We start from the raw sequence: 18,648 nt of genomic DNA on the forward strand, positions 1-18,648 counted from the left end.
TTTTTCCATGAGTCCACTGATTTAATATGCAAAATGTCAAAAACATAGTGAAAATGTTCACTTAAATTCTCCCAGAGCTTCATGTGATGTCTTTAGGTTTTGTCCAATCAAAAGTCTCAAACCCCTTAAATATTTAATTTGATATAAAAGAGAGAGAAAGAGAGACAGATAATTCTTACATTTGAGAAGCAACAAGTAACAACATAAACCACTTTTTCATTTTATTGTTTTAATCATATTGTCTTGTTTTCGTCCTGTTCTCTTGCTGCTGGTCACTGGAAGTTACCAAACATAATTTTGTTGTATTCCAGCCCAGTTGCACAGCAGTTCGTGAAATAGTCATGAAATTTAATGTATTGATTCGTGTACATAGACACATTTTTCCCGTTTTTTTTCATGATGGTCGGCACAAAATCAATTTGTATGTAATCCACGTAATTGTGAACCGGGAAGTATAGAGAGCGGCAAAGGCTGTGTAGGGAGGAGGTTGAGGTGGATAAGTTGGTCATAAAACAGAGGACTTTCCTTTGTGAAACCAGAAGTCAACGTTGATTTACTTGTCACGTAACTTACGTACTTAAGTTATGCCACTTCCGCTGTTACTTTAACCCAAACCACGATCTTTTCCTAAACCTAACTAAGTAGTTTGTTGCCTAAGCCTAACCAAGTCGATCTATTCCTAAACCTAACTAAGTAGTTTTATTTTGAAAAGACTGGAGCGGGAATTGACATGTGCGTCACGTGTTGCTGGACATTCATAGGAAAATGCACGAAAAATACGTTGTTGAAAGTCGTGCTGAGCGTCACAAAAAAAGGGAAATTCGTGTCTTTGAACACGAATCAAATAGATTCAATTTCATGACTATTTCATGAACTTCCGTGAAACTGTGTTGTGTGGGCCTACAATGACAATAAAGTATCTTAAATCTTGAACAACTGATTCATTGTTTCAACTCTAAACCTCACATACGCGGACACACTTACAGGATGCAGAGCCAGGACTGCTGGTACTGGATCCCCGTGGCGGTGGCCGTCACCCCCTGGATCGTCTCTGACAGCAGGTGGACTGTAGGGGGAAAAGGTCAGAGGTCAAACACAAGTTGAGCTGAGATCGACCTCAAGTCCGGTTTGATCCTCACATGCTCTTATTCTCCGTGTTGAACTCCTTCTGGCACCAGCAAATGCATGACTAAAAATGTATGTTCATTACCACATTTCTGATGCTTAAATCTAAAATGTTGATGTATTTAAAAGTGAAACCTGGCTCTGATTTCTTTATCTAGCCCAATTGTGTCAACTAAAAGCCTAAAATGTTCAATAGAAGTCTGGCGCCTTGTCTGTTCTGCCGATATGATGTCTAGATCAGAAGAAGTGTCTAACAAGCTCGCCTTCTGCTTTAGACGGTAATGCCCGTCTGCTCTGTGTGCAAACACCACGACAAACTAATGACAGCGTCCATCCAACCCCAGAAAACATCAATGTTCGCAGATTTAAAAAGAAAAAACAAACACATTTCATTATGCTGGCATGTTTACACAGAACAAATCATTAAACATGGGCGACTAGGGACGGCGCTGAAACCAGCTCGCTGCTTCCTAATAACAGGAATCTCCCTTTCCGACTTCTCACGCTGAGAGCGATGAATAATAGTGTTTTGGGGATATTCTTCAGCAGCCCCGACTATCCCAAAACCCCTCGACAAGATTCAGCGTGCATCAGCTTGCAATGTTCTCTTCGACTCATCAGCGCTGAGCAAATTACAGGGTGGAAAATGTTTTGTACCATAAGCAGCGGGGACGGTCATTTCCATGTCACTGAGATTTTCCCTGCCAGTGGTTTCTCTCTTTCTTTTCTGTCCGTCTTTGTCTTTCTCTCCATCACTCTCCCTTTCTCTCTCTCTCTCTGCCATGCCGTCTCATCAATAAAGTATCCTCCATTCATGCCAGAAAATGATGGGCGTCACCATGACAACAGTATCACAGTGCTCAAGGAGTGAGAGAGCCAGAAAGGGAGAATCAGAGAGAGGAGGAAAGGGGGGGATAGACAAGAGAGAGAGAGAGAGAGAGCATGTAGATAGAGAGTAAGAAAAGATGAAAAGACTGTAGAGAAAGAGATTGACAAGGAGGAAAGAAAGCTGGCACGTGGGGTTGGAAGAGAGGAAAAGAAGAAACGAGGGAGACAAAAATAAAAGAAAGGAGAGAGTCAGGAGAAAGAGGAGACATGCAGAGAGGGAGATGAAACTGAGAGAGAAGGGAAAAATGCATGCAACGGAAACAGGGGCAAAGAAGGACCAAGGGAATGAAAAAAAACAAATCATATAAAAAAACGTGACAAACAAGACGGAAAATGAGAGTGAGACTAGATGAGGAGAAGACAGAGACAGACAGAGGAAGGGAAGGGAAGGGGCAGAGAAGTAAAGGAGATGGACTGGGATTCAATTCAATTAATAGCGGTAAGCCTGACAGCCATGTAATAATCAAAAACCATCCAATTTCTCATTGACGTCAGGGAGGAGAGGAGGGGAGAGATGGACAGACAGAGAGAGAGAGAGAGAGATGCAAACAGAACAAAAGAAAGATTAAAAGATAAAGAGAGGAGAGGAATAGACGTTGACATGGAAGACACGGAAAGAGAGAGGTAGACGATCCTCCATACCAACAGACTAGATGGTCAGACCATCGGAGAGGAGCTAACGGTTAACGCTGCTAGCCTTCATGTTACAACCACTTCAATATTTTTTATTGACAAATGTCTTTTCTAAGCGAGAGCGACCACTTCAGTGTGTTCAGCAGCAGAGCAGAGCACGGATGCTGTCAGCGTTCAGGGTTGAATATCACTATTACTAAACGTGGGAAGCTTCTGCATATCAATTGTAAGGTCTAGAGTTGTGATTCATATCAGCAGCACTTTCCCGGTTTTCTGACTAATGTATTTTAAAGCCTTGACTTTTCATGCATGTGTCTGTTACATAGGGTTTTCTTCTCCGTCTATTTTCCCAATATATGATAAACAAATTCAAGAAAGGTGTGGGTAGAGTTGTAAACATAAACTACGTGAGCTTGGCAAACATTTATTAGAAAAAATAAATGAACAAATGGAATTATCATTTGTGTACGACAGCATATTAGAGCCATTGTAGGTATAAAATATTATTTACGGTGCTTGCTGGGGGAGGGGGGTAATATTCCCATTATCCACTATTTTTCAGATTTTTTTCTCTTGTAAATTTACAACTTTATAATCTGTGAACTGTGAAAAATGCGTTGTTTTTCTTGTATATTTGCCAATTTAATATCAGAGAATATTGGATTTTATTTTCTCGTAAATTTCTGACTTTATAATCTTGTAAATTTGTGTTTTTTTCTCATAATTTCTGATTTTATAATCTTGTAAATTTGTGAGATTTTCTCTCAAATATTTGCCAATTTAATCATAGAGAATATTGAATTTGTTTTTCTTTAAATTTCTGACTTTATAATCTATCAAATTTGTGAGTTTTTTTCTTGGAAATTTGTCACTTTAATCTCAAAGAATATCCACGTTTGTTTTGCGTAAATGTATGACTTTATAATCTTGCAAATTTGTGTCAATTTACTTGTAAAATTACAACTTTATAATCTTGCAAATTTGTAATTTCTTTTGCGTAAATTTGCCACTTTAATCTCAGACAACATCCACGTTTTTTCTTGTACATATTTGACTTTATAATCTCGCAAATTGCTTTTTTTTCTCGCAAATTTAAGATTTTACAATCTCGCAAATTTGTGTTTTTTTTTTCTTGTAATTTGCCACTTTAATCTCAGATAACATCCAAGTTTTTTTTCTCGTAAATTTATGATTTTATAATCTTGCAAATTTGTGTTTTTTTCTTGTGAATTTACTACTGTATAATCTCGCAAATTTGGGAGTATTTTTATTGTAAATTTGCAAATTTGATCTCAGCGATTTTTCAAGTTTTTTTCTTGTAAAGTTATGACTTTATAATCTCACAAATTTGGGAGTTTTTTCTTATTGTTACCCCCCTCCCCCAGCTCCATAATCATAATTTTCTTTTAACCTACCATGGCCCTAATATACCATTGTATATGTGTCTCCTATATTTTTCCGAAAAGAAAAAATAAATAATTGCATCTACTCCTTCTCCCTCATTGAAAAATACACAGTCTATGAATATGCAAATATTGTTCATTTCAATAGTTTAACACAATATGTTTGTTAATACAGATCAGTGTATGTGCACTGGAGGTTTCAAGTATCCACATCACACTTGTGTAAGTTGCATACTGGACCACGATCGGTTTCCAAAATTATTGTGATGTCACAAAATCCTGCTGGGATATGTCTTTAACTGAGATGAGATGTAAGCACTCTGCAGGTCCATCATTCTGCACAGTGAAAGTCAAACATCCGACTGAAGGAACAAACAATATATGCAAAACACATATTTGAATGGAAGGGGGACTTCAAACACAAATATAAACAAGATGAATGAGAGGTCATTCCCACCTCCTCCCTCAAACTGTCTGGACTTAAGCTCCTCATAGAAATGAAAGGAGAGCTCAATCTGGTGTGATTGTGTCTCTGCTTGGCCAACATCACCCTCCAGCACCCCAATCTCCTTTGTAAATGTATGTGGGACATTGTGAACACTGCTGCATCTAAGGTGAACAACCCTGACCGGGATGTTCGAGGAGAGGAAGTGTGTGTTGCTGATGTGATCAAGTGGGGAGACTAATTAAGACAAGCACATTTGATGCTTGTCAGTTATGTGAAGATTTCTGCACGGTTTCGTCAGCTTTTGGTGTGCAAACACCGCTGTTTCCATACACAGAAAGGAGGAAAAAAACGATGCTCACACGCAGCATATCAAATGTGACAAACTTCAATGGAAAGTGATGAAAACATATGAGGAAGGCAAGACTGGATGGCTGGATTGGCCCCTTTGATCTTTCCCGGGTTCTGGGTGAATTCTTTAACTGCATTATTCACACGATTTGGTTGGAGGGGGGGGAAAAACAGATTGCAATTTCTGTAAATCACACGAGGATAATCCAGTCTGTCACAAACAAGAGAGAGACGAATCAATAAATACGCTAAACCATTCAAAAAAAAAAACGGTTTTGTTAATATTCCTTTTTGGCTGACGTGCCAGTCTAACATCAGCCGCGGAAAATCTACAGAGACGTGTGAACAAAAAAACACAGAGATTCACGGCTTCTTTGTCGGCGTGTGAAAGGAGACTCCTTACATTATGCTCAGAGGTGACCTCAATAAAGCCTGCTGATCTTATGCTGCCTTAAAGATTAACTGTGATCTCATCCATTGGTAGACCTGCCAGTGAACACACACACACACACACTCACACACTCACAAACACACACACACACACACACAAAGGGGAATGATTGGTTTCCTTCAAAGCGTGGATTGTGGAGGGCACTTTGAAGGAGGTGATTAAGACACAGGAAGAATCCATACAGCAGTGGCAGATGAAACACTTACTGTATATCCATCATCAGCCAATCACCATGCAGCACACATATATACGTATGATGTCACATGGCGGTGAGAGGGCCACTAGGACTGGGTCAATGGCGAAACCTTGTTATCTAGAGAGGTTGTCCATAATAATCTTCTACTCGATGGCATAAAAACAAATTACATTAATGGCATATAAACCATCGCCCTACATGGATATAATATCAAAGTCAAGTGCTGCATATATGACGAGATAAATTCCAATTATATAACCAGTTTGGAAATACGAATATTAAATCCAGAGCATGCCGAGGACCAAGCCCGTCTCCTGCAAATGACATTCCCATACAACTAAACTGCATTCTCAATTACGATTGGAGGGAAACGTATTTTCTCACGGATGATGGTGGCAGTTTTAAACAGTTTTAAACACGTTGTTTACGTTGTAAATTGAAACAAAACAAAAAAGCAACCAAACTACTTGGTTAGGTTTAGTTAAAAAATATCATGGTTTGGCTTAAAATCACTATGAAATTGAAACAAAACACAACATAACTATTACGTTATGCCTAATTCTCACCAGAGCAGTGCCGAGGTGTAATGAAATGTCTATGAAAAGCTGCGGCAGCTTCTCCTCTTAGTGGCGAAGTGCAGCCGAACTAAAAGTTGGGAAAAGTTCAACTTTTAGCGACGAAGCGCGGCCAGAGAGTACCCAAAGCTACAGATCCTGTGACTCCCATGTTGACCTATTTTACAGAAAAATTTCTTCCCGCCTGAAACACATAAACACGCCTCCCGGCCGCAGAAGAATGTAGTTATGCTGCATGGTATGAATTTTTAGTTTCACACAAACAGCAGTCTCCTAGGTGAAAATCATTATTTGACCCAACCATCCACCCCCGGCTTCCTCCTACGTGGACTTGCTTGGACTATCATTACAAACGTATTTATGATACGTCAAAAAACAAACACTGTGTTTCCCTCGAAACAAAATTCACACTGCAGTTTCATTGTATGGGAACGTAATTTTTAGGAGACAGGGCTGCAAGGATTCATCTCTATTGCCAAAGAAGAAAATAATTTTGTCACTTTCAACTTGAAGAATTCACACAGAACCAGCATTTGTTTTTTGTTTTTTTCACAGGGCTTTTACAAAAAGACCTGATAACATTATCGGACAATGAGTCCGCTGGACGGAGAGGGCGTTGATTTGAGGAGCAGCTGAAGAGGCATCGATATCTGTGACACAGGAGGGATTGCTGGTGTCTGTAATCATTTGATGACTCAATGGATCGACCCAGTCCCGAGCGTTTGAGAGAGGAACACAAGCGGCGTGCTGATGGTGATTGGTACAGAAGCAAACCACTGATTGCAGCCTCATGGCGGCTGATGCTGACATTTTCATCCAATTAGCACAGCTTACCGTCATCAAAGAAAACGAAACTTTGAGACTTGTCTGCATGTGGAGAAGCGGGGAGAAAAAACCAAGAGGAGAAACCAGAGTCAGTTCAGTCACCTGTTTTCTGATCAACAGGAGACCAGTATCACTCAAATACACACTCGTATAGACACACTTTCTGCTTAACAGGCACGCACATAAATATCTCTGCTGAACAGAAGCTTCATTTCCTGCCCTCCTTTACCTCATGCATATTAAATATCATTTTCCAGAGAAAATCCCTCAATGTCTCGCCTTTGTTAGGCGCAGAGAGATCTTATCTTGATTACCGTCTACAGGCTATTACCAAAAATTGGATGTTATCACTGATAGCAGTTATGTGTTCAGCAAGTGCAACGAAACCCAAAGACGTCAATGAAGACATCAAGATGAGAAAAATTACATGTATGGCCACCAATGTTTTTTTTCATGTGGTAAAGAGCTTGAATAAATGGTTTCATTTTAGTATTCTGATCATTCCCGCAGAACGTTACAGACAGATTTTCACAGAGAAAAGTCACGCCGCCGGCCTGGAAAAGATATATTGTTATAACAGAGAAGGCATAGTCGGTTGATTCAAATATGCACAGCACCTTTCCTGTCAAACTGAGTTAATCATATGCAGAGTATTTACTGTAGCTCCTGTCAGGAAATAAATCGGCACAAAGTATGTTGTTTAGAAATACGATACATAATCCTCCTGCTTTAACACATGCTCATGTGTTTTTTAATTCATTAAAGGAGACATATCATGCTCATTTCCAGGGGCATAATTACATTTTGGGTTTCTACTAGAACATGTTTACATGCTTTAATGTTCAAAAACACATTATTTTTGTGCACCTTTGCAAAGGTAGTTCTGAAGCTGTGTGTGGAGATACTCAGACTGTGTCCCAAATCACTCACTTTGTATGAGATATCAACGGCCTTAAGGTCAAATTGTAGAAATGGTTGTGTAAATTATTGCAGTTATATGTTTTCTTAAGACAGTTTTGAACATATACTGTATGAGCACCTGGATGCCACGAGAACCGATACTTCAGTACCAAGTTGATGTCGAAATTCTGAAAACTTGACGGTACTCGTTTTTCTACAGTACCGCAGGTACCGTCAGGACTTGAGACTAACGGCGTGCCGACGTCCCTATGTCCCTATGTCCCTATGTCCCTATGTCCCTATGTCGATGCACTCAGATAATGCACCCAGATAATGCTATATTGCGAACAAAAAATCTGTGTTGAAATGGGCAGGACGATAGCTGGTTAACGTTAGCTGTTAGCTCTGTGCAGGACTGCGCTGCTTACTGGCTTCTAACAGCTAACGTTAACTCGCTCTCGTCCTGCCGATTTCAAAACGGGAGGTGCCATTGATTGATTACATTATGATGCGTTCAGGCTCTATTCAGTAAAAATATATATTGGGCAAAGATAAATTCTAGCGGGTCTTGTCTAGAAGGTAACCCGGAAACTGTGAAATCTGGCAAAAACTCTCGTGAGACTCGCTGCCCGACGACGAATGCTAACCTTTACCATCCGAGGTCAATGCCTAATCTTAACCATCCTGCGAGAGTTTCCCAACTCGTGGGTTACCTTCTAGACACAACCAATTCTAACGTTATCATGATGTGTTCAAAAGTAATCTTGAATAAATCCAGTTTGAAGGAGACGTTTTCATAGCAATATAAAAAAGATAATAGAGAGGGAATTATGACTTGTTTAACTTTCTAAAAAAAAAAAGCAGTATGCAAACAGTAATAAAGGAGTGGATGTTGAAGTACATGGGATTTATTGTTTCACTTTTGCTTATTACCGTGTTATCGAATTGGTATCGAATTGGTATCGAGAGTCGTAGAATTTCATTTGGTATTGGTATCGACTACTAAAGCACCTTGTATTTCACCTTTGCAGCTTTAAAATGATGAGCATGTGACTGTTTTTCAGTTTGATTTGAGCTGGCAAATAAACAGATAAACAAAGAAATACAACAGAGGAGGATTATGCAAATCGAGGCAAAGTGGAGAGCCGGCGGGATCGATCAAAGGTGACAGCAATTTAGGGAGAAATTACAGTACAGTCATCATAAATAGGGCGCACAATCAGCAGGGCATACAGCACCGAGCACTGGAAAATACAATTATACAATACATCATTACTAAAATACTGACAATTAGTCATTCTGTGGCAGCCGCTCATCACTATTGTGAGCACCGCCATCATCTCCAGCGTCCTATAATGATTTATTGGTTTAAATACGCAGAGTATCTTAAAGGATTAGGTATTATTTTCAATTAATAGAGGCAGGTTTAGTGTTTATAGAAGAGGCTGAAATAATATTATTATCAATGCATTGCATCATCAGCAATGCTGTTCGTTATCCCTCTACACAATGTGCCGAATCCCAAGACAAAAGTATACCAAAAAAACCCACAGCACAAGTTGGCTCGTCTGTACAAGTTCTAGCAGGACTAATTATCTCTGTGGGCTTTTCATCTTTTTTCATTTCTGTAATTCTCTGTTCTTTCTGTGCCTGTTATAATCTCGCCCTGTTCTGTTTATCTCACAGCTGTACAGTATTACACTCCAAATGAGCTGGCCCGCTCGCCAGCCGTATCACCCCGCTGTGGCAGAGTGAGCGCAGATATGGCAGAAATTAATACCTGAAGAGATATGTGCCGTTGATAACATACTTAACGTGCAATATGAATGTATTCCCCCTGGAAGAGCCTTTGTTACTCCCCCAGAGATATATTTTTTTCTCCCCCCTTCAGCGCTGACACGTGTGAAATGTTCATTATTTTAATTCAGGGGTCCGACGTGTTACTCTGAGTGAAGGGAATTCACTGAAAAACAAGATGAAGAGGAGGATTTCAAAATGAGAGAGCCGTCTTCTGAAGTGGTGCATTTCTTATTTAATATGGTGAATAGGATAAAAGATAACTAATATATATCCCCGTTAAACTTCCCCAGTTGATTTCTCAAATTAAGACAATTACAAGTTTTCGGAAATGTTATGTTTAAATATGCAAATGACCCATTATCTTATTAAATATGCGCTAATTTGCATAAATCTTAATAACAGAGATCTGAACATTGGATAAAGCCAGGATCGTAATTCTTGTTTCATTTTCTTGACATATTAGAGTCAAAGGTTTTTACAGAGGGGATTTGGGATATCTATTTTTATCACTCTATAAATCGCAGCCATTAAAAAATGTTTTTAAAGGAATACAATGTTCTGTAAATCAGGCTATGAATGATATATGAACAGACCCCTCTGTAAAAACCTTCAGAATATAGATAGGAATGAAACTGGAAAGTTTGGTGGATGTAAGTGCTGCTGAAGTGGAGATTTCTGACTCAGAGTCTGAGAAAAAACTCATTTTAAAGATACGTATTGTAAAATATCATACATTTTGAAGACACTACAGGTGAATAGGGTAAAAAAAATAACTAATAGATATCATCATGAAATTTCCCCAGTTGATTACTTACATTAAAACAATAATGTTTTGTATTACAAGTTTTCTGAAATGTTATGTTTGAATATGCAAATGAGGAATTATCTAATGATAAGGTTTGGTGAATTTAGGAGAAATCTACAGACGCAAATAGACAAAGTAATAGAATAAACACCTAAATGCGCACTTTGGATGTTTTCTTTCCACTAGTTTGAAAGAAGACATGTTATGGAAGCAAATAAGCCCAAAATCTCTAAATTTACGAGTGAATTTTTGCCCGTAGTGTCTCGCCTTAACAAATGAAAGTATGAGTCATATGCAGCTGAAATTCACAAACGGCTTGAAAAACACACGTCTTTTGTGATGTAAATCCATATTCAAATGTCTAACCTCTCCATTAGTATCTTCTCTGCTCATTCTGTAAATACATTTGTATGTTACATCCCTCTGTAGATTTTAGTTAATAGCTACAGTACAGCAGCTCATTTGCACGTTTCAAACAAACCGTAAATCTGTGTCATCCTTATTTGTTGCATAATTGTGAAAAATTGTTACATCATCTTCTGTGCAATTAATTACCGCCTAATTCTCCTCTACTATTCCCCCTATCCCTTCTGCTGCAGATAATGCATTTCCCCGGAGTGATGACTCCAGATTCAAAACAGCTCTTTTTGTTGCACAATATAAAAGAAAATCCCCACTTTATGTTGTTTGTGAGAATCATTAGTTAGTTAATAACTCTGATAAGGATGAACACAAGACTGCTTTCATATCAGCAGATTATATGGTAATGTTTAATAAATCTCCAATAAAGCAACACAGTATTTTGTTGCGGGTTGCGTCCGAAATTTCCATAGTAACATGCTATTTAGTAAAACAGTGTGTGAGATTTTTTAGTATATATGAAGCCAAGAGTACGTAAGTACATAAATGTCCCACAATGCAATAGGACAATGTTCATAACAGACGTTGACGGACGGCTCTGTAACGTCAATAACACTTCAATTGAACTGTAAGTATAAGGTTTCTCTTTGCAATAGACGTAATATATATTTTAAATTAATTCAGACTTTGATTCTCACAAAACGTCGTTTTGGTCGCATGAGGTTGGCGCGGGTTACCATGGTTACACGTCTCACACCGGCAAGGAGGCTCTCAGGAAGTGACGACGTAAATTACTGCTTAGTACATGTCCAAAAAAAAGATACATATTACTGTTTATTTATACAAAAGTATGTAGAATTTTTCCTTGATTTTTCTATGCTGCTTTATCCAATTTCATAATTCAGTAAAACCCCTCAATGCTCAAATTGATTGTCACACATTTCCAGTCAGCTCAGTCCTGAGCAGGAAGCCTTTTTGTTAAGATGGCAGCCACAAAGAAAAAAAAAAAGAAACGAGTCTCCTCTGTTGCCTCTGAGAGGGGTATTCTGGGAGAGAGAAACAGTCAAGTAGCCACAGCCACCACAGCTTGAGAGTCTCAGAGAGCCATTTGAAAAGCTAAGTGAGTGATCGATGACAGAAGTCAATTATCACCTCGCGGATCTGTCAGAGGCGGCTGTGCAGGGTGAGCGTCACACACCGCCCACCTCTGACTAACCATCAACAACTGCGGACACCAGCCCGGCCAGACAGGAAAACGCTGAGAGGAAGAGTAGATGACAGGCAGCCCTGACACCACCATTACCTCCACAAGAAAACTCCTCTCATGTCTTTAAACAGGCAAAATGAATATTACTTCAACTCTGTGTGACATTAACTAAAAGCAAAGTTGGATTTGACAATTAATCACTTGTGTGAGAGCGGTGTTCGGTAGAGCTGGGGCAGAGAGTGAAGCTCCAACAATGGCTCCATGCCGTTATGTAAGAGGGCGGATTTCTCCTGCTCTAATGATCTGAGGAGCTTCAGCCTTAACCAAGAGGCTTTGCTGCTCAGCCAAAAGGACCTGTGCTGCAGGGACTGAGCTAAATGTGAGAGGGATCTGTAAGCCGACAAATGATCGCCACAAAATGGAGACGCTACAGTTCAGAAATGAATTTATGCATTAGAAGGTGTGCATACAACTTTAAGCATATCTTACACCGGGGGGGTCTCCAACCTTTTCTCCCTCGGAGAGCTAATTTGACAAAATGAAAGTGGCCGAGAGCTCCTCATAGCACCACGTTGTACAATAGCAGACATAATTTCGGGCTTACTTTTATGGTCCTTTAATAACGTTATAGCCTCTGCAGTCATCGCCTCTATTACAATACCGCCATAGGCGAAGAGCTTTTTGTGTTTCGTTAAGATGTGAGTAGGGCTGGGCGATATGGCCAAAATCTCCTATCATGATATCGGTCATTTCATATCTTGATAACGATATATATCATGGTATCATGCAGGGCTGTCAAAGTTAACGGGATAATAACGCCTTAATGCAAATTAGTTTTAACGCCACTAATTTCTTTAACACATTAACGCAACTTTGGGTTTTTAGGTTGTAGAGGGCTCAGCTTAGAGTGAAGATACTGGTATCATATGAAACTAGAAAACCTAAGGAATCCACTTGCATGTCCATTTTCAAAGGGATCCCTTGACCTCTGACCTCCAGATATGTGAATGTAAATGGGTTCTATGGGTACCCACGAGTCTCCCCTTTACAGACATGCCCACTTTATGATAATCACATGCAGTTTGGGTCAAGTCATAGTCAAGTCAGCACACTGACACACTGACAGCTGTTGTTGCCTGTTGATTCATTGACAGCCCTAAGATCATGTTTTCTGTTAATTTAATAAATAGTCTATATGAAGTAGTATTATAAAGAGTATTTTCTCATTTTAAGAAGTTGAGTGCAAAGTGAACAGAGAAAAAAGAAATACAGGCCTGGCCTATATCGCGATAGAAACAATATAGAAAAATATATACAATACAATTTACAACATTTTAATATTGTTTTGATAATATATATCATCATATTGCCCAGCCCTAGATGTGCACCAATAAACGAAGCCTCTGTTGCTGCATTGGCCTCCTTCATTAGTTTGGTAAAACAGAGACTGTCGTCTTTTAAGTGTTGTTTCCAGCTCCTGGACTTTGATGAAGTGGTGCTCGACATTACATCTTTTACCGACCGACACGCTCTCACCGCAAATAAGACACACACATTTTTGTCATTCACATTTGTGGGGAAAAAACCTGTTACCCATTCCTCATTAAAACAGTATATTTGTTGCTTTTTATTGGCCTGCCTATTTCCTGTGGTCATTGACAAATCTGGTGTGCTAACATCGCCTAATGTTACGACGTCACTGAAAGCAGCGTAACTCCTTTAATTGACAGCTGATTGGCAAGTCATTATTTTGTGTCACAAAGGGGCGGGATGTCTGTGGATTTGATTGGATAGAAATTTAAAAAGGTTTACAAAGTGACTTTGTGTTATCATATGTGAGTACTTATTCTTTTAACTTTAAGTGAGCCACTCAGAAATGGGTAATGAGCTACTGGAGACCTCTGTCTTAGACACTTTTAGGCACAATAAACCTCAGCTTTTCATGTCTAAATAGGAAGATTAATATGCATAAATGTAGTAGCAAAACTATTTCACTCTATAATCTATTATTAGCTTTTATTAGCTTTTGGCAATCTACTGAAATCAATTAATTTTGGATTCTGAGAATTGTTTTTTCCGCTGAAATGTTGAACATTTTTGCGAAGAAGAAAAGTGTCAACCTGCTTTAAATGGCACCATTTTGCAATGAGGAAGAGAATAAACAAAAACATTTTCAATTATCTGAAGAGTACTGAACTTCTAGCATGAATGGAAGAAACACAGGTTAGTTTTGATTATCAGTTGTGTTGTTCTCCGTAGTTCTGGTCAATAAAAACATCATATGCGTGTGCATTAATGTGTAGGATAACCTGGGAAACGTTTGATGTCTGCACATGTAAATGGATTCAGCACATTGAGCTCTATTTGTGTCCACCTAAAAAAAAAGCCGTGGGGCAAATGGACAGCCTGGATTCAAACATCACAAACTCTCCTTTCGGTCTTAAAAGCTTCTTGAACCATTCTCAAGTCTGTCTGACAATCCTGCTCCTGAGCCTGAAGGTGAAGCTATTTTTCAGGGCAGGTGTTGACATGTGCAGACGTCAGATGTTTTTAGGTCAGGTGTCAGGTGGTCTGATTGTGCGCAGATACAGATGGTACAAGTTCTCTGTCTTATTGTGCTGTCTATGATTGTATTTTCCACACGCTGGTTTAAACATGCACGTCGACGTTGGTTCGCCGCTTACCGTTGACCTCCTGAGCTCCCGCGTCTGTGAAAAGCATGCTCATCACCTCCTCGAAGTTGATGCTGGGCTCGGACGAGTCCTGGCCCACGTGGTGCAGCATCCTCTTCAGGACGTCGTCCAGGGAGGCGGCGGTCTCATCCAGCAGGATGGTGGCCCTCGCCAGGAAGCCGTCCAGGTCCCGGTGAGCCCGGATCTCCTCCTCGAAGTTCATCAGCTTCACATACTGCGGGAAAGATTGAATTAGTTCAAAGTCTGAAGTTTTATTTGAGATTTCTGTGCTCGTTATGCCAATCAGACTCATTTTAAAGAATATCAAAATTAATCTACCCCTCGTTTCTGCAGAATTGGACCCAAGGTGTAAAACTCATTTCATATAGTTGTTTGGATTATTAAACAATTATATGTATTTCTAAGCTAAACAATTCTACATGCTTAAGTGTTTATATGGCTGTGATGTCTCTGATATTACATTTGGGAAATTAAGGCTACACAAATGTGCCTGCTTATCTAACTCATTTTTATATTATTATTTTTTTTTAAACAAAAGTTTTAACAACAAACTGCAACAATGCGTAACTATTTTGTCATGTCTTGTTGCCTTTTTGTTTATATGTATCATACACTATCTGTGTCTACATAACCTCTTCTGTTGATGCAAAGACTTTAGTTTATAATTTATTGTTTTGTATTTGTTTTATTGTATGTAGGAAATTATGTGCAATCAATGTTGCTACATTCTTGACCAGATCATCGCAAAAGAGATTTTATCTCACTGGATTATATCTGATTAAATAAAGGTTAAATAAAAAAATAAACATTTTCAGTTTTTCTGTTGATCAGTGTAATCTTTAGGAGCAGTTAACTTAACATATTACTGGACAATCAAATCATTTTTATTTCTATAAAACCAGGCAGAGACTGTGCCGTTTAAATCTTATTTTAACCCAAATTGGTTGACAACAATTAGTTTGAGAATTGGTATGATTTTTTGCAAGATCGTTGGTTGTTTGATTCAGTTTGAGGGGGGTTCTGATTAACCTGACCCACCAGATGGTTTCAGAACCATCTGAGGAGCCGTCATTGGAAACTGTTTGGAAAAGGGCAGGCACTTTCAGAAAATATTTGGCTGGTGATTGACTGAATCATCCGTCAATCAAACTCTTGCTGAAGCCAGTCGGGAGAAGAGCGAAAACATCTTTCACATCGATGAAAGCCTTCAGTGACGTTCTTTGCTCTTATTTCAATGAAGAAATACTCTCCAGGTCTGATAGAACTGAGGCTGTTGCAGCGTCTACGCTTCAGGAGCCTCTCGATTTGACTAATATAGTCGTGATATGATGAAAACAGAGGTTTTTTTTAGCCATATCACGACTATATCAGTCAAATCGGGTTCAAATTAATCAAATCACTTGATAATTTACCACACAATTTTTCATTTCACATAAATTTTTACGGCTCCATTTTTCAATTCACATGCATTTTCATCACATCTCGATTTTTAGCGATTAATGTTTGTTACTTCCACCCCTCATACAGATTCGGCCTACAACACAAGTATGAAAGTGCCCTAAAGCTTTGACCTTAAAGTATCCACCCACACCGCCCCTCTGAGCAAAATATTGTTTTTTAAATAGCAGCACACAAAGAAAACAGATGCTTCGCTCCTCGAAAGCTCATCAGAGATGTCTGAGAATCACCTGAGAGACAGACAAATGGACGGAGAGAAGAACACAGCTCGATTAAGAGCCCAGACACCCACCGGTCCTCGATTTCATTGATCGTGTGATTGACAGAAATCCTGAAGATGAGTGGATTCCCTGCTGTTCTTTTTTTTTTAAATAAGACAAGCACTGAGCTGAGTCCATGTCTGCAGTCTTTGGAGCTATTTGCGTGTAGAGCGCTATAAATAAATGTGATTTGTTTGTGCGGATCTGTCAGGTTTGGGGCTTGTTTTGCTACGGGTCAAGTCATTCAAAAGGTGTAAATTGCATTATATTATTTTAAGATGTATTTGCAGTCAGATGTGTGGTGTTGTGGTCCACACTGTATGTGTTGGACGGAGCATTGGGACATTTAATCCTAAAGAAATGTCCTGAATTGCTGATAAAGAAAGAGAAAAGTACGCAGCTGCAGCAGAAACCTATAACCGCATTAGGATTCATTCTAAATATAGACCACTGCAAATAAATAGATCCATAACAAGATTCTTGGCGGGGACGCGAGGATGTGACCATGTGACATTGATAAAAAACAGAAGGAGAGAGCAAACAAACAGAAGTGTAATACAGAACGGGCAGATTAGTGGGAAGAAGCAGGCAAGCTGTTGGCAGGAACAAGGCACGACAAAACTGAAATCTCTGACAGGCTTGTTCTGACGCCGTCTAACTCTTGACAGCTTTGGTCACCAGTTTAAACTAATGCCCTCTGGATGCTGCTTCAGACTCCTTCAACTGTGGAGGTACACAGACCTGCCTCCAGAGCAAGTGACAGAGAAATCTATTACTAATTTTAAAGAAATTACTCTGCAAATGGTTGCTGGAATCAATGTTTGTTGGATGTTTTTAAATCTACTTAGATAATACTGACATATTATGATATTTGTACCAGCTCATTTGTATGAAAAGGTGTATAAATTGCACGATAAGCAAGACGCAAGGCGTTTAGCTTGTTATAAGTACACCTTTCTTGATTTCCACGTGTCTTTTGTATGACATGCATCCCGTACTAAACTGCAATATAAACGTATCCGTGTATAAATTCTACGGTAAGAGTTAGTGACGTAGTATAAAAAGCGATGGTGGGTGGGTGAGAAGGTGGATGGGTCCAACAAACACTGGACTTTTAACCAAACACCGGTGTGACGTTATTATTTATTGATGTTTGTGACGTGTTTTCTGTGGTTGAGTTAAGCTGTTTTCATGCGTGTTTTAAGCCCAACCATGCATGACGTTTTCCCTTACCCTAACTAAGTGTTTTTTTTGCCCGAACCGAACTGCGGATGTTTGAGTGGCGCACAAATGACAAACGCTAAAACGCTACAATGCGTACTCACGACGCGGGACACTTGTGGAGCTGCAACAATTAATTGATTAGTAGTCAATTATTAAATTAATTGCCAACTATTTTGATATTCAATTAATCAGTTTGAGGATTTTTTTTTCCTAAACATGAATATTTTATGGTTTCTTTACTCCTCTATGACAGTAAACTGAATATCTTTGAGTTTATGGACAAAACAAGACATTTGAGGACGTCGTCTTTGGCTTTGGGAAACACTGATCGACATTGTTCACCATTTTCTGATATTTTATAAACCAAACAACTAATCAATTAATCTAAAAGATAATGGACACATTAATCGACAATGAAAATAATCGTTAGTTGCAGCCCTACTTGTGTTGTTCAGACTTTACGTGCTCCACTGGAAATCATACTGCAACTAATGTCTACTTTCATTATAAATTAATCTGCCAATTATTGTTTCAATTCAGTGATTAATTAGTCCAAAACTCAAAAACATGAACGACAAATAACAGGAGCAGAACCTCACATCTGCAACCAGTGAATGATTAGCTTCTTTTTTATCAATTCAGTTTGATCATCAAATAACATAGTCCATCCATCGTCCATCAGGACCCACGGGGTTGATTCACACAGCTGTATATTCCCATATGACCCCTGAGTATTAGTATCCTGTTGTCAACTGGTTCATTAATGGATCCCATCAACTCACAGATTTCACAGAATGTTTTGCTTTTGAACAGATACATAAGTCAGATATTTCTGCAAACGCTCAGAGAGCGAGAAACATCGTCTTAGTCGTGAGTTTGAAGTTTTTGAGTCTAATTTGAATTTTGATCCACACATTAGACAGCCTTTTATCATCTTAGGAACATTCCAACAGTACAACTCTGTCTCTTTCGGGCAGACTCTGAGAAGACGTCTGCATGCTCTTCGTCTGCAGCGGGCCTGATTACTGTAATTGGCTCTCGTCTGGTCG

At 39.1% G+C, this 18,648-nt stretch overlaps 1 protein-coding gene across 5 annotated transcripts in view; it reads right to left on the reverse strand.

The window, feature by feature from the left end:
* Positions 1–18,648, reverse strand: part of slc4a11 (solute carrier family 4 member 11) — a 138,490-nt gene that overhangs the window by 40,449 nt on the left and 79,393 nt on the right. For 4 of the 5 annotated variants that reach the window (XM_037746689.1, XM_037746694.1, XM_037746692.1 and 1 more), the window contains exons 5-7: positions 14,649–14,871; positions 6,902–6,934; positions 985–1,066 (exon numbers count right to left, since the gene is read on the reverse strand). In XM_037746689.1, coding sequence (XP_037602617.1) covers positions 985–1,066; positions 6,902–6,934; positions 14,649–14,871 — 338 coding nt within the window. The remainder of the gene's footprint in view (positions 1–984; positions 1,067–6,901; positions 6,935–14,648; positions 14,872–18,648) is intronic. The other variant, XM_037746691.1, reaches the window with a different exon arrangement.

This window comes from Sebastes umbrosus, chromosome 16 (genome assembly GCF_015220745.1).
Source record: "Sebastes umbrosus isolate fSebUmb1 chromosome 16, fSebUmb1.pri, whole genome shotgun sequence".
Classification (NCBI taxonomy): Eukaryota; Metazoa; Chordata; class Actinopteri; order Perciformes; family Sebastidae; genus Sebastes; species Sebastes umbrosus.